The sequence below is a fragment of the Vanessa cardui genome, chromosome 25 (genome assembly GCF_905220365.1).
Source record: "Vanessa cardui chromosome 25, ilVanCard2.1, whole genome shotgun sequence".
In the NCBI taxonomy this organism is placed as follows: Eukaryota; Metazoa; Arthropoda; class Insecta; order Lepidoptera; family Nymphalidae; genus Vanessa; species Vanessa cardui.
The window spans coordinates 684,930-702,407 of NC_061147.1; the positions used below are offsets into that span (position 1 = coordinate 684,930).

Below are 17,478 nucleotides of genomic sequence, written 5' to 3' on the forward strand. Positions count from 1 at the left end.
TTCCACGAACTTGTTAGTTGAAGATCAATTTTCTTGGTGGTAGGGCTTAGCGCAAGCCCGTCTAGGTAGATACCACCCACTCATCAGTTATTCTACCGCCATACAACAGTGCTCAGTATTGTTGTGTTCCGGTTTGAAGGGTGAGTGAGCCAGTGTAACTACAGGCACAAGGGACATAACAACTTAGTTCCCAAGATTGGTGGTGCATTGACGATGTAAGGATTAGTTAATATTTCTTACAGCGTCATTGTCTATGAACTTATACCATATAAAAAAGAACTTTGTGTATATCATCACTCCACCTTGGCTTTCTAAGGCGTGGTTCTCCTCTTTAATGAATCCATGCTATCCTGCAGCAAATGTTCAAAGATATACATATATTAATATTATAAATGTGAAAGTAACTCTTTCTGTCTGTGGCCCTTTACGACCAAGCCAATGAATTATGAATATAATTATGAAATATGGAATGTTTTATTTTGAATATAATAATAATGTCATTATTTTAATGCATCAATGCTCATATTTTAGACAAACATTCAAATCCACACATAATTGACAATTATACAAAACATACACACAACGTCGTAATTAAATCGGTTAAAAAAAGAAATGCTTAGTTTTACGCCAGTTCTTCCCGAACGAACTAACATTCCGATTCGGTTGTGCTTGTCAAACTATACTTAAATAAGTAGTAAGTAGATTTATGTATATGTTTATATGGATGATCGTGAAAGTTTCGTGAAGCATTAAGATTTATTTGTCAATACGGAACTGATATATATAATATAAATATAACTTAAAACCAGTTGTTATTTAATCCATGTTTATATATGATATGACGTAATAAATAGATAGATATTCTTAAAACTACGTTAATTAATGTATGACACGTAGAGCAACCGCATACACAATTAAAAAAATAAATGGTAGTAGGTATACGCCTATGGTATATATTTAATAACAATTCATAGCATGTAGTAATATATTAACTCTTAATAGTTATCCTTTAAGATCTTTCATTTGAAATGATAACACGTATGCATAATTCAAATTTTATATTTATTTTATTACATTTTACAAAAAAATACATTTAACAATGTATTTACATTTGTAATTATTTAACTTATTTTTAATATTTTGACAAAACACTGTATTTATACTATTTTCCGATTATCTCATTACACATAATTTTTTGTACTGTTTTATATTATCTGTAATTCCATACTTAACTTTTTTATGATTATCGTTTTTACAATGTCGACTTTTATTGCAATTTCCAAGTCATTTTAGATCTGTAAAAAAGTAGGCAATTACCCAATTACTTTTGATTTATTGTATACTAGCGAACCGCCGCGCCGCCCCGGCTTTGTACGGGTGCAATACTGATACTAAATATACCTGTTGTATATTACGACATTTTTATTTGTTTATTTACGACATTACATTGGAAACTTCTAAAATTATCAGTGTTACGTAACTATATTGTCTATGCATTATGCACAAAAACCTTCCTCTCGAATCACTCTATCTATTAAAAAAAAACCGCATCAAAATCCGTTTCGTAGTTCTAAAGATTTAAGCGTACAAAGGGACATAGGGACAGAAAAAGCGACTTTGTTTTATACTATGTAAAGATTGTAGTTATATTACTTGTTGGTGTTGTCAAATAAATAAATAAATAAACTCTCCTTCAGTTAGTGTAGTGCCAATAACTTACTTTACCTTAATTTGTACTTTATTGTATTCAGCTTAAAAGTACAATTTAGGAGACCTTATCACTACCAACGGTGTAGGTTAGGTTAGTTAATAAAATAACATTAATTATTATTTAACTTACTATCAAATTGATACATGAAAGTGTAATTTTTGAGACAGCTACTTGGGAAATACTATATCATAATGCTTCGATATAACCTTCAATGTATGTAGACTTATTTCTAATAATTTGGAGTTGATAAAGCTGAAGAATTCGTGGTTTTAAAAAAATTATATTGTTAACTGCTGTAGATACGTCGTCTTGCGTGCTACTGTTATCTACTTGTACATAATAATGTCTTATGGCATTTAACTTTGGGATTATACAAGCGATATAAATACAAGATTCGTTATGGAGAAGGCTATTCGCGAATTTTATAACTTGGCTTTTTAATATACATTTATTAGTGTTAAATAATAAGTAGTTGATTAACTAAATATGTTTTTTTTATTATAAATAATTTAAAGGCAAGACACTTGGGGTCTCTATCACTTAATTACACAGGATAAATTATGTTATCGTTAAATGTAAGTATGACATTTTACTTGGTGGTAGGGCTTTGTCAAGCCCGTCTAGGTAGGTACCACCCACTCATCAGTTATTATAATACAACCAAATAACAGTACTCAGTATTGTTGTGTTCCGGTTTGAAGGTTGAGTGAGCCAGTGTAACTACAGGCACAAGGGACATAACATCTTAGTTCCCAAGGTTGGTGGCACATTGACGATGTAAGGAATAGTTAATATTTCTTACAGTATCATTGTCTATGGGTGATGGTGACTACTTACCATGAGGTGGCCCATATGCTCGTCCGCCAACCTCTAGCATAAAAAAAATATCCTAAAAAATATTCGAAAACTGTCTTCTCAGTCTGAGGTGTGTCTTTCCGAGCAGGTGTTAGATTTTTAAAGGATTACTAAGCAACGATTTATTGAATAAATGATTTTGAATAAACAACCGTTTGGAATATGTAAATATAACTTTTGTTTAAACTTTTTGTTTATTTTTCTTAAATTAGAATTGGCAATATTCATATATACACACACCAATTGCAAAATGTTGTAAACTGAGTTACTATGATACGCTATTTTGATACCTATAGGTAAAACTTAAAGATCATTATTAACAAAGTGTCGCTCGCGGCTTTCCTCGTGTTTTAAGAATTTGTCTTCAGGTGTTAATTTTATCAAATTTGATTCCAATGTTTGGTCGGGACTGAGTTGTAATATTATTATAAAGTAAGTCATCATCACATAATGCATTCGGAACTTACAGAATACTTATGCAGTTAAATGTGTCCATTTGAGAATATTTAACTGTCAAAACAAGCTATGCTACGTACAAGTAAAACGTTTGATACGACCACAGAACATTTATGAAACGAATTTGCCATAAACTGCTATACAGCAAAAGTAGGAAAAATATAAACAAGCCTTAGATTTACGTATTTTATGCAATTTGCTAATAACTCATTTATATTGTGCACTATTAGTAACAATTTATGATCAATATATCTTTGTTTATAATACAACACTATTACACTTAATCAAATGAAATCAAAATAAACTTTATTCAAGTAGGCTTTTACAAGCACAACTTACAGGTTTTGAATCGACATTTTACAATTGAGTGAAGCTACCACCGGTTCGGAAAGTAGGTTCTACCGAGAAGACCCGGCAAGAAACTCGGTAGTTACTCTTTTTTAACATTTAAAAAAAAACAGTTACCACGAAAATTTTTCGCGAATCCATAGTAATATCATGGATAATCAACCTCTCTCTTGCCTTTTTTTCTGTTACGGTTGGAATAGAGTAGGTATACTTAGGTCTGTACATCTTTACAGTCAAGTAAAAATTATTTCAGTTCCTAAGTGTAGTACGCCACAACTTAGATTTCAAATTCAATAAAACCGATTACTGTCGATTTATACAACCAATATAAATAGTTCCATATCGCGCCATTCGACGCTATTCGTCGTTATAGATTCTCACCTCAGTTTAACCCGACAAAGCAAGTGCATGTAAATCGTGTCGAATTGACGAATATATTAGGTTTTATGATATTACGAGTAATTACGTTAGTGTAAAGATCACGTTCACATAACAAATAAATATTGATAATTTGAGATGGCGTATGTACTTAATTTGGTTATGATCGGTTTAACGTATTTTGCCGATGCTATATCTAAGTTGTGTCGTACTATAATATAATAATATTATTTTTTTAACTTGTATATACCATTTCTGACAATTCCAGTGTTCCGAGGCGGTACCGTTACCATGTCAACGTATTACATAAATATGACGTCTCAAATGTCGCAACTTGACGTGTCGGTCGAGCGGTCGCTAACAATGAGCACTTTAGTCTGCGCAAACACGACTACAATTTTAAAAAGACGATATTCATTCGAGTCGAGATGGCCCAGTGGTTAGAACGCGTGCATCTTAACCGATGATTGCGGGTTCAAACCCAGGCAAGCACCGCTGTCTCATATGTCTTTATAATACATCTCTTGCTCTGCGTTGAAAGAAAACATCGTGAGGACACCTGCATGTGACAAATTTCATAGAAATTGCCACATGTGTATTCCACCAACCCGCATTGGAACAGCGTGGTGGAATATGTTCCAAACCTTCTCCTCAAAGGGAGAGGAGGCCTTTAGCCCAGCAGTGGGAATTTACAGGCTGTTGCTGTGCTGTGCTGTGCTGTTGTTTAGCGGTAGAATATCTAATGAGTGGGTGGTACCTACCCAGGTGGGCTTGCACCAATAAATATATAAAATATCAAGCCTAAATATATTTTACATTCTAACCAACTTCAATCAAACGTGTAACTCATAAATATGTTGTAATTATTCAAATCAAATCAAATCAAAATACTCTTTATTGTACACCAGTAAATAAATCACATATACACGGTTACATGAAAGATGTACAAGAGGCGGCCTTATCGCTAACACAGCGATCTCTTCCAGGCAATCTTAAGGTAGAGGAAAACAGATGTAGAAAGAGGTAGGGGTGTACAGAGCAGATATAAACATAATAAATAAATACAGTGTAATATTAATATATTAAAAAATATATATATATAAAATAATGAACAGTATCTGATATCTAAAATGCATACATATATGTATCTATCTAAATAAATTCAAATTAAAATGTACAAAAATTAATATAATGTCTCGCGAAAAAAATAAACAATAAAATAAGTAAATAATTCTATTAAGTGCAGCAATTAAAGTGCAAGATAGTATTGTCTCAAGGAATTTTTAAATGAAGCAAGTGATTGTGCACGTCATACTTCAACAGGAAGAGAGTTCCACAGAAGAATAGCCTGAACAGTAAAGGAGTTTGTATAGAATGAGGTCGAATGAGGAGGGATCTTTAAAAGTAAATTATCTTCTGAACGAAGAGAACGATTGTGACTTGAACCTAAAAATTTAAAATTCTCTTTTAAATAGAGCGGAGTTGAAGGATGAAAGAGTATTGAGTAAAGTAGATGGAGTATATGAGTATTCCTGCGATAGCGAATTGGGAGCCACTTGAGCTTTTTGCGAAAATCGGAGATGTGATCATATTTACGGAGACCAAATATGAAACGAATGCAAAGATTTTGAAGGCGCTCAAGCTTGTTAAGTTGCTCCTCTTTTAAGTCAACAAAGCATGTGTCAGCATAATCGAGAATTGGTAATAGGAGGCTCTGTGCAAGCGAAATTACGTGGGAATAGGTAGAAAGTTACGCAACCTTCGGAGCGACCCTACAGCTGAAAACATTTTTCTGCTTATGTTACTCACCTGTGGTTGCCACGATAAATGTTGATCAAAAATAACCCCTAAATTCTTGCATTCGGTACTAAACGGTAAATCAACACCATCAAAGCGCACAGTAGGTAAGTTCGAAAAAGAAATGCGTGATATTATTTTGGAACTTCCGATAACAACAACTTGACTTTTTGTTATTTTCAATCCAAAAGATTTTAACCATTTAGCAATTTTATCTAAATTTTCATTTACTGAGTGAATAGTTTTAGCTAAATCGGTAACTTTACTCAGTGAGTATATTTGGAGATCGTCTGCATACAAGTGGTAGAGAGACGTAATATGAGAGAATTATTCCATCATCCTCATCAACACCCTATAAATTACCCACTGCTGGCCTCCTAACCACTAAGGCCTCCTTTCCCGTTAAGGAGAAGATTGGGAGCTAAACAACAGTACGCAGTATTGTTGTGTTCCGATCTGAAGGGTGAGTGAGCCAGTGTAACTACAGAGACAAGGGACCTCTCTCAAGGAAGCTCGTCCGCCAAGCTATTCCATAAAAAAAACATTTGAGTAACTATTATATTTATTACAGTAGTTATAAACTGCATCAGCTGAAAATTTAATTAAAACTTTATTGAGTGGTATCCTTGTAAGGAAATGGCTATTAAGGCGGTAATAGTCTGCCAATACGTTGTTTATAGCTCTATTGTTAAAGCTATTGAAAGTTCATATTTAGACACGTGGTATCTTTAAACAATATATTACGATTTAAATAGGATTGAAAAGTTTGGAATTGTTAACGTTTACTCAGTATGTTGTAACATTTATTTATGTTAGTTATTTATAGTGAGAATTTTTTTTTATTCAATAAAAAATTAAATAAATATCAAATATGTATATTGTAATGACATACTATAATAATGTCATACTTTTTTGTGTTAAAGGATCAGTTAAGGAGTTTTATTAATAGCACAAATATACAGGCAATCCTACCTATTTGAAGGCTATCTTACGCCTGTGTATTATCATTATAATTTTTAAAATCTCATTTTATAAACACTAAAGAAATTCTCGTGTATGTATATAAAATGAGAAATAAGAAATGTTATAGTTTTGAATCGAAATCTTTCATTTATTGTATACAGTGTGATTCTATCTTAATACCTCAAGCTTACATTTCGGAGGCTATTTTAAAAGCATCACCTCGATTTCCGGTTAAAAACGGCAGCGATGTCGGCACCTTGACATTTATGAGCAATATTTTACTGAAAACAATAATTAAATGCACCTTATAGGTGTTTGAACCTAACTCGAGATTATTCTAGAAAATATCAAGAAGGATCTATCAGTCTATATTCGATTGAGAAGATTAAATGAGGCGGAGTGGTGGAATGTGCGAAGACTGAGCGCGGTAATGGACCCTAGTTAGACATAACAGAGTGACATATACATATATATATATATATCTAATTCAGCTATCCGGCCATGAAAGTTTCGTCAAAATCGGTCCAGCCATTCCAGATATTAGCCGGAACAAACAGACAGACAGACATATAGATAATAATAAATGATGTTTTGGTATGTTTCGTCTAAATGCAATTAGCAAAAAAATAGTATTATATATATATTTTAATATTAAAAACAGACACTCCAATTTTATTATATGTATACATATAGATAGAAGAACATTATACTATGTGTATATTTAAAATAATATTAAAGCGCTTACTTTTTTTACAAAATAAAGATATTATGTAGGTAATGTTTTATATTATTTTGATAAGGATTCATAATGAAAATAATATATTGTTTGTACGACTATGAAAAAAAAGGTGCACAAACAGTTTGCGCAAATCGTGCGCAAAAATAAAAATATTTCGATTTCGAAGGTCTTACATTTAGTTTCCGGAAGTGTGTTTTCGAAAGTATATAATTTTATAAGCCTTTTACTTGTAGGTATATATAGATATGTTAAATTTTTACATTTGATTTTACTACATAATAAGTAAATATAAACATTGATATATTTTTATTATTTTTAATACAAAGGCTTAAGAAATTAAGCTTATTGCTAAAAAATAAAATCGAAATTAAAAAAAAAAACAATATCATCAAGTTTTAAGTTGTGATAGTTTTTTTAATGTGTAAAGTTTGACATCACACCTGATGAAAATTTATGAGGTCGCCTAAAGCATCAATGACCTAGATATGCCTGTTTACTTTTGATTTGAAGTTACCCAACTCGCGAGTGGTTGAAAGGACTGAAGTCGGGTTATTCTAGATCTTAACTGTGCGTACTCGAAGTAAGAATTGGTGCGTGTACTGTGATACATCTTCCCAGAAGCACAGAGACTTGATCGAAGCCCTACCACGATGTAAATCGTCGGAATGGGTACAATCAATTTAACTCTTATCGGTTATATTTTTACTTTAAAAAAAACAGAGTTATTGAGTTTCTCACCGGTTCTTTTCGGTGGAATCTGCATTCGGAACCAGTGGTAGCTTTACTTAATATAATTTGTTAAATGATGATTCAAAAGTTCTTGTAAAGGCGCTTTAGGACGGAAAAATAATTTTTGAATAGTGAGAGAGTCGCTGTAATTCTAGGCATAAAATGTCATCATTTTTCTACATAATAAGGCATAAGGAATAGTTTCTCACAGTGTCATCAATGTATGGCAAGGTCTACTTAGTAACTTATCTAATTATAAATATATAATTCATCAAAATTGTCCTAATTGAGAAAACGTACAGATAACCATTAAATCTGAAAGGAAGATTTACTTTCAGATTTAATGGTTACACGAGACCTCGTGTGTTGCGTAATTCAAGACAGTCATTCATATAATCAATCATTCAACGTTAAAAAATAAAGGCTGTGATCGTATATCTCACTAGTTTTTGCCCGCGACTTCGTTCGCGTGGACTTCAGGTTCGTCCCGTCTAGTCTAGTAATCGCTTAAATTCGTAAATAAGCCATTATTTCTCGTACAACGTAAAGGATAAAAAATTGTTATTGTGGGTTATTCCTAAGAGATAAACATATACCATCACGGACTTTTTGTAGAACTTTTTAAGTTGTACAATACTGTAGTACATTGTTTTGATCTATCTTGTAGGATTCAGTCAGCGTTTGCAATGTAAGCGCAAAAAATGTGTTTTTTTACGACCTCACATTAGAAACCTCAAAAATTGTAGCCTATGTGTTATTCTGATGTATAAGCTATATTGTGGTAAAGTTTCATTCAAATCTATTTAGTAGTTTTTACATGAAAGAGTAACAAACATCCATACATCCATACATACAAACTTTCGCCTTTATAATAGTAGTAGGATGGTAATGACAAGAAGTAGTTCAATTTAACTCTACCCAACAAATACACATAATATTCTAGGTTTTTAGGGTGTTGGTTGTCATGTATTAGGCATAAAAAATAGCCTGTGTCCTTTCTTGGTTCATGTATGCTTCATATCAAATTTCATGAATTTCAGTTCATTGGTTTAGTAGTAAAAGAGCGACAGACAGACAGAGTTAGTTTAACTTTTATAATATTAATAATATAGATCTGCAAATTTTTGAAAGATTCATTCATTTAAATGGAATTTAAACACCAATTGAAAACTAGTTGTTTGTTTTAATAATTTGTTTATTATTTAATTTAATTCACAGTTACGTAAAGGAAACCGGTTTTGATTTAATATAATCGATAATTAAGTAAATAAACGACATTCATATAAGATTTACAAAGGACGGAAGGACGATAGAGTATGACAGTCAAAATAAATTCAAGTCTAATTGTATTTAAATGAATCTTAAATGAAAGCTAATTAACTATCTATCTATATAATCTATACATATAATAAAATTAGAGTGTCTGTTTGTAATATTAAAATAGCCCTTGTTTACTCGATGCATATGTATGTATACACGGGACATATAACAAAATAACATTTTTTGCCATTTTTGTCTGTCTGTCTGTTTATTCCGGCTAATATCTGGAACGGCTTGACCGATTTTGACGGAACTTTCACTGGCAGACACCTGATATAATAAGGAGTAACTTAGGGGACAATAATATTTCAAACGCGTACAAGATCGCGGGCACAGCTAGTAGTAAATAGTTTAAGTACCAGACACAATATTATCTTAGTTAACAACAACTGCTGGGCTAAGGCCTCCTCTCCCTTCGAGGAGAAGGTTTGAAACATATTCCACCACGCTGTTCTAATGCGGATTGGTGGAATATACATGGGGCAGAATTTCGATGAAATTAGACACCTACAGGTTTCCTCACGATGCTATTAGAGGTAGACCTAAACAATGCACACTTACGGGACGGTAACCATAGTGTTTACACTTCGAACTTTCCTCTGAGATCTCAAGCCTTCTAAGCAAGCTTCTCGTCTAGCAAAACAATAGTAACTTATTTCGTAAACAGCCCCGTCTTAAAAGAGTTGCAAAAAAACGTCAGTGGTCCGCCGGAAATGGTCAATTCTGCGGCCATCGATACCCCAAAATATTCCCTTATAAATAATATTGTATAGAGTTGATCACCTTTATATTGCAAGCTTTGGGCGTTTGTTGTGTTTAGACGAGTTTGTTTGTATGGAATGAGGAGAGACAGCTCCTGGTCCGCGAGGCTGGACGAGACCTCTGCGAGAAATCGTGTTTGACGTGGAGGGTCATAGTCTCCTTCAGTGAGACTGTCATGGTTCAGAAGGAGACAGCGGTTTCTATTCCAGGCATCCTGATCACTGCTTGAAAAAAAAAGGGATCTCTTAAGATATTTTATAACGGACATTAGATGTTTAATGACTCCAATAAAGCGGAACTAACAATATTTATTTTTTTATAACTATTTAAAACAAATATTTAAGTGTCTCAATTGATTATTTCCCTTTAGATTAATAATATGAATTTTGTTTTATTCAAATTAAATAAAAAATAGCTAAAGACCTCGAAGTAAAGTGCAGCAATGAGAATTAAATGTGCAGTTTGTATGACTAAGCTAATAAGAGAAGGGCTTAACAATAAGGGGAATTGTCAAACTTATTCAAATCTTAGAGGTTTTTTCTTAATGAATAAGATTTTTCTCAAGAAATAATCGAAAAATCAAAGTATTATAGTTTAGTAAGTATTGATTTCAGTATAGTTATTCTACCGCAAAATAACAGTACTCAGTATTTTTGTGTTCCGGTTTGAAGGGTGAGTCAGCCAGTGTAACAGGCACAAGGGACATAACATCTTAATTCCCAAGGTTGGTGGCACATTGACGATGAAAGGAATAGTTAATATTTCTCACAGCGTCATTGTCTATGGGTGATAGTCACCACTTTCTATCAGGTAGCCTATATACTCGTCCGCCAACCTATACCATAAAAAAGGATAGATTAACATTGTGTACAAATATACAAATATCAGTGCTATCAGAATAATTTATTTCCACACACTATTATTGTAAAAACTAGTGACTTTTATGCAACTGAATATAACCATTTTGCTTTATAGACATAAGGTTTAAATTTACACATCACAAATTACATTCCCTGTACATTATGAAACAGTTGTAATAGGTATCTCTCTGAGAGACGCATTATAACCACAAGATTCAATAGCGCAATGGTTTACGGGTCGCAGGATCGATCCTGATTCCTTGGGCTATTTTCGTCCAAAATCCTAACGCAATTGATAAGCTTAAAAGAAGGGGTTATTTAAGTATTTGTAATTCCTTAATTAATTTGACGGATTCGTAGTACCTACTCTTTTTTTACTTAAATGTACAGACAGACTATCACTACGAGCGATAATCAAAACTTATGGTTGGTTCTACCTATAATATATATAGGAGTATTAAATTCTCGAGGTTTAGATCAAATCAATAAAATCAAATTCCTTCATCCAATATAGGAACATTAATTTTGCTTATTTATTGTCAAATTAACAACAAACAACAACAACAGCCCGTAAATTCCCACTGCTGGGCTAAAGGCCTCCTCTCCCTTTGAGGAGAAAGTTTGGAACATATTCCACCATGCTGTTCCCATGCCGGTTGGTGGAATGCACATGTGGCAGAAATTCTATGAAATTTGTCACATGCAGGTTTCCTCACGACGTTTTCCTTCACCGCTGAGCACGAGATTAATTATAAAGACAAATTAAGCACATGAAACAGCGGTGCTTGCCTGGGTTTAATCCCGCAAAAATCGGTTTAGATGCACGCGTTCTAATCACTAGGCCATCTCGACTCAGATTAAACGCTACTGGAAAAGAAAATACGCTGACCTGAGAAGAACGAGCAAAACTTAACTTATCATTTGCAAATATTTAATACGTAAAGAAATATCCAGGAGGTCATCTTTTATTATATAAAGTCAAATTAAGTTTTTTAACTATATCAAACTGAGCTATTATTAAGTATCTCAAACTTTGCATATAATATTATATTTATCCTTGAAATCAGACGGAGAATTTTTTTTTGGTATAGGTTGGCGTACGAGCGTATGGGCCACCTGATGGTAAGTGATCACCATCATCCATGAACAATGACGCTGTAAGAAATATTAACTATTCCTTACATCGTCAATGTGCCACCAACCTTGGGAACTAAGGTGTTATATCCCTTGTGTCTGGAGTTTTTTTTTTTTTTAAAAACTACTACCTCCAACATTATCGGAGCCTATATCATCAATTTCATTCATTCCAGTTCTCACAAGTATTCTTCTCGTACTAACATTCAATCCTTGTATGTAATGTACTTTTTATTTTACCTAGTAGCTATATGCTATGTCCTGTCGCAATTCTGTCTGGGGTAAGTAACTTTTGAAACTGCTCTTTATTTACATTTTTTCCAACTTTGTGTACTTTTTTTTTATAACTTTAAATTTGACGTCATTTAACAATATTCTTTTGTTACACATCTAATTAACAATTCTAATTTATCCATCCTTTAATTTATTATTTACAAGTTACTCCTATGTTTATCCTAATATATTTATTATATTCGGTTAACCATATTCCTTTATGATGTTTTATTTCTGTTCGTTACCATTTCTGTTATTCTTGAGCAGTACGTTAAAAATTTTTCTCTCTTCTTACTCTGCATAATTATTTCCGCGGTCCCTGAATTTATTTCCATTTCCAGCTCGCACTCTAGTTCTGATCTTATTCTTCCAAAAACGGGGCATTCAAATAAAAGGTGGTTAACATTTTCGTCTATTCCTGGGTCACAGATGCATGATGGGCTCGCCTTGCACTTAAAACGGTGCAGGTATTCCGAAAACCCACCATGACCCGTTAGTATTTGCGTAGTTAATCGTGTGGCATTGAACTTTCGTACTACACGGTAGGCTGTTTTAGCATTTGGGAAGAATATCTTCGTTACTGATGCCGTATCGCCTGCTGCGTATCTTGTATTCCACTCTTCAAGTGTTTCCGTTCTAATACTTCGCTTAACAAACGATATGGGGCACTGATCGTAGTCCGGTCGTCGCTTAGATTTTAGTGCGGCTTCTTTGGCTAGATGGTCAGCCCTCTCATTTCCTTTTAACCCTGCATGTGCTTTGATCCAGAACAAAATAACAACTTTGCCCTGTAGAGATAGATCGTGTAGGTTTTCTCTGGTTTGTACAGCAAGTGGATGCAAGGCATTAGGATTTTGAATAGTCTGTAGTGCCGCCATGGAATCGCTGAAAATTGCGAATGTCGGAGTCCTAATTTTCCCAATTTCCTCTGTTGCCTTTTGGATGGCCAAAAGTTCCGCTTGGTATACCGTGCAGTACTGTGATAATTTCAATTTTATTGCCTTAATTTCCATATCACCAGTCCATATTGACACTGCTGCTCCCACTTTTTCCTCTATTTTGCTCCCATCAGTATATGCGTATATCAAATTTTTTGCTTTGGCCTTCTTCTTCGATTTGATTTGATATATTCATAATTTCTATTATTGCATATTCCGTGGGGTGTTTGGTTTCAAGTGCTGAGAATCTTTGTTCCACTTCTCTGTCTGCTAATATCGGAATCGGCTCTCCCTTTTTGACCTTGTATAGTAAGGCCGCCTCCCGGACACGAAGGTCTAGCGGGAGTATACCGGCCAATGTGAGGGCCGAGTTCAGGGACACGGTTTTATATGCTTTGCACAGTTTCTGTGTTATACCACGTTGGACAGTTCCAAGTTGCTTAATTGTTCCCAGTTTTTCTGCTGCTGGTGCCCAGACGCTGGCTGCATACAGTATAACGGGTTCTACCGCTGCCAGATATATCATCCTTATCACTTCCGGGTTCAGTCCCCAGCTCACTTTTGCCGCCCGTGATAACTGCTTGTAAATACCTATTGCTTTCCTGCACACCTCGGATACGTGCTTGTTGAAGGTAAGCTTGTTGTCTATAGTGGTTCACTTTGTGGTAGGGCTCTGTGCAAGCCCGTCTGGGTAGGTACCACCCACTCACCAGTTATTCTACCGTCAAATAACAGTACTCAGTATTGTTGTGTTCCGGTTTGAAGGGTGAGTGAGCCAGTGTAACTACAGGCACAAGGGACATGACATCTTAGTTCCCAAGGTTGGTGGCACATTGACGATGTAAGGAATAGTTAATATTTCTTACAGCGTCATTGTCTATGGGTGATGGTGACCACTTACCATCAGGTGGCCCATATGCTCGTCCGCCAACCTATTCCATAAAAACAAACAAAACTATAGTGACGCCTAGTATTTTCATTGCGTCTGTCGTGGCTATTTTTATCCCGCCCATGCTCAATCTGGGTGTGTCGTTCTTCATCTTCCTCGTTATAACTATTGCACTGGTTTTTTGAGGTGCGAATTTGAGTTTGTATTCGACTCCCCAAGATTGTACATTTTTGAGCGCTTTGTTAGCTTGTCCTTCCACTTCTTGTGCAGTCTCTCCATCAAAGACCAAGACGATGTCGTCCGCAAAAGCCTGGCAGTAATATTCCTTTTCGGTAAGTTGTTTTAGAAGTGGGTCTAATAGTAAATTCCAAAGAATAGGGCCTCCGATGGAGCCCTGCACGCATCCCTTATTAGTGCGCTTCTCGTATTCCTCTCCGGCATATCTAACTATCACACGCCTGTTTGAGAGGTAGCTATCGAAGACTCTTCTTAAGTTTATTGGACACCTTTCCTCAGCCAGCCGGACTCCTATCGCTGGCCACCAGGCGCTATCGGAGGCTCCCTCTATATCCAAGGATATTATCGTGACTATCCTTTTTTGTTCCAGTTTTTTGTGTACGTATTGTAAAGAGGTATAGAGGGAGTCCTCGGTACTCCTTTGTGGCATGAATCTGAATTGACTGGTACTAATCCTGGGTAACAGATGGAATTTTAGGCGTGTGACCAGAATTTTTTCGTAGATTTTGCCAAGGACTGATAAGAGACCAATAGGTCTGAGCGATTTCGGGACCATATAATTATCTTTACCAGGCTTTCGTAGAGCGACTACCGTGGCTCTTTTCCATATGTCCGGGAAGTAGCTCAGTTCCAGGCATTTATTCATGAGCTTCGGGCATAGTGTGGGATCCTTTTTTATTGCCTGGCTGCAGATATCGGCAGTGAGGCCATCGGCCCCTGAGGCTTTTTTAGGATTGAAGGATCGGGTCATCTGTAGTTCCGGTATTGTAAACATTGGATCGCAAAGTTCATTTTGGGTTCCAATGTTTATTTCATCGGCCATTTGTCTAATTTGGCGATGTCGAGAGTTATCGCTATCCTCGAGGTCTTCTGGATAAAAAGTTTCTGCTATTAACTTTACTGAACCTTTTGCGTCTAACTCCCGACCGTTCTCAAGTAGCGGCAAATCTTCCTCTCTGCGAGATGTTCTGCTCATTACCCTATATATGCCTCCCCATACGCTCTCTCTGTCTTGTTTATTGCAGAAAAGTTTCCAGCTCTCCTTTTTGGGCCTTCATCGCTTCTAGTTCGTATTTTTCTTTGCACTCAATGTATTCTTCGACAACCTTTTTCCTACGGACTTGCGCACTATTCCGGATTCTTGTAGCCACTGCCTGTTTAAGCTCCGCCAGTTTCTCGGACCACCATGGCAACGGAATTTCGTTTTTCGTTTTTATTTTTATTATGGTTTGTTCACTAGCTTCTTTGATAGCATTTGTGTATTTTGTTATGATTTCTTCTAATTCTTCGGTATTGTTTATTCTATTTATCTCTTCTGGTGTAATTTTGTTTGTTTTTAGCGATTGGTCGATTTTTTTATCAAATTCTGGCCAATTCGCTTTCTTTGTATTATATATCCTTGTAGTTCTGCTTATTTGTATGCCTTTCGATTTTTTGAGTAAGATATCGAAAAGTATGCCATTGTGGTCCGAGCCGATGAGGCCTTCGTCCACTCTCCAGTTGTCCACGTGATTCAGGATACTCGTCGAATACGCAGTGACGTCGACGTGGCTGCTATAGCGTTTTCCTCCTCTGAAGACGTCGAATGTAGGTTTACATCCCCTATTTAATATGTGTAGGTCCAAGTCTATAATTGTTCCGACCATTTCCTCTCCCCTGTGGTCGATTTCAAGGCTGCCCCACCACGTACTTTTTGAGTTGGTATCTCCTCCTATGATCCATTTGCTACACGGTATTGCTTCCTTAATCTTTTTCAAGTGTTCGAGATAGGGTTCGATAGGTTTGTCAGGTTCAAAATAAAAAGAGACCAATGCTAATTCCCAGGTTGCGGTTTGGAGACTCACTACCACCATGTTGTTTGTGGTTAATTTGGGGTATTGCTTAACATTGATCTCTGGGTTAAAAACAACTATCGCTGCCTTGGTTTCTCCATCCCCGATCTCTGTGCTTTGGTAGACTCTTGTTCCTCTGTAGCTCTTGAGTGTTTTGGCATTACTTGGTGGTAGGGCTTTGTGCAAGCCCGTCTGGGTAGGTACCACCCACTCATCAGTTATTCTACCGCCAAACAACAGTACTCAGTATTGTTGTGTTCCGGTCTGAAGGGTGAGTGAGCCAGTGTAACTACAGGCACAAGGGACATAACATCTTAGTTCCCAAGGTTGGTGGCACATTGACGATGTAAGGAATAGTTAATAATTCTTACAGCGTTAATGTCTATGGGCGATGGTGACCACTTACCATCAGGTGGCCCATATGCTCGTCCGCCAACCTATACCATAAAAAAAAAAAAAAAAATTACCCAAATATGGTTCTTGAAGGAGGGCGGCACGGCTTTCCGCTTTTGAGCCTCAATGAATAATTCGTTGGTCGCTAGCTTTTTCCTTTGTAGGTTCGCCTGAATGATCTTATATGCGACTTTATCATCCTGTGTGCCCTTAGCAGTATGCAACAGTCGACCGTGCCACTTTATCCCATTTCCGACGGGTTTGGCAGTCTGAGCTAAATGCGTTATGATGTGCATTTTCGGCCTTGGCTCTGCTGCAGTTTATACAGGTCGCTGCGACTCCTGCCTCCTGATCAGCGCATTCGGATCTCAGATGAGGGCCTCCGCAGTGACTGCATAAATCCGCAGGTTCGCTGCAAAATCGTTTACTATGGCCGTATGCAAGACAGCGAGTGCATTGTACGAGTGGAAACTGGTCGTAGACTCTGATTCGCTGAAGATCAATATGTACATAGCTATCGCCAGTGAGTCTTCCCCATACAGTTGGTGAAACACTAATTACGATATGGCACGCGTGTGGGTTTCTGGCTCTTCTCCGGTATTTTATCATTACCCTCTGTTCCTCCTCGCTGAGGTCTTGAAAAACACTCCGGTTTTGTTTTTTTAGAGCTTTAAGGACGTCCTGATCGTTATTTATTTTCAAGACGTCCTTAAAAATAAGGAGCGGGTCTTTATTTTTTATTTCCTCAACGGTGAGGTGACTTTCTTCCTTTTCCAGTCTTTCCTTAATTTTCTTTCTCTCTTCTTCTGTTTTAAGACCTATAATAAATTTTTGATCCTTTGATTTCCTTACTCTTTCCATATT

At 35.8% G+C, this 17,478-nt stretch overlaps 1 protein-coding gene across 1 annotated transcript; it reads right to left on the reverse strand.

Moving 5' to 3' along the window:
• Positions 1 to 12,543: 12,543 nt before the first annotated feature.
• On the reverse strand, positions 12,544 to 13,338 carry LOC124540370. The gene has a single exon (XM_047117871.1). It carries the CDS (start codon positions 13,336 to 13,338, stop codon positions 12,544 to 12,546), a length of 795 nt encoding a protein of 264 aa, XP_046973827.1.
• Positions 13,339 to 17,478: the final 4,140 nt, after the last annotated feature.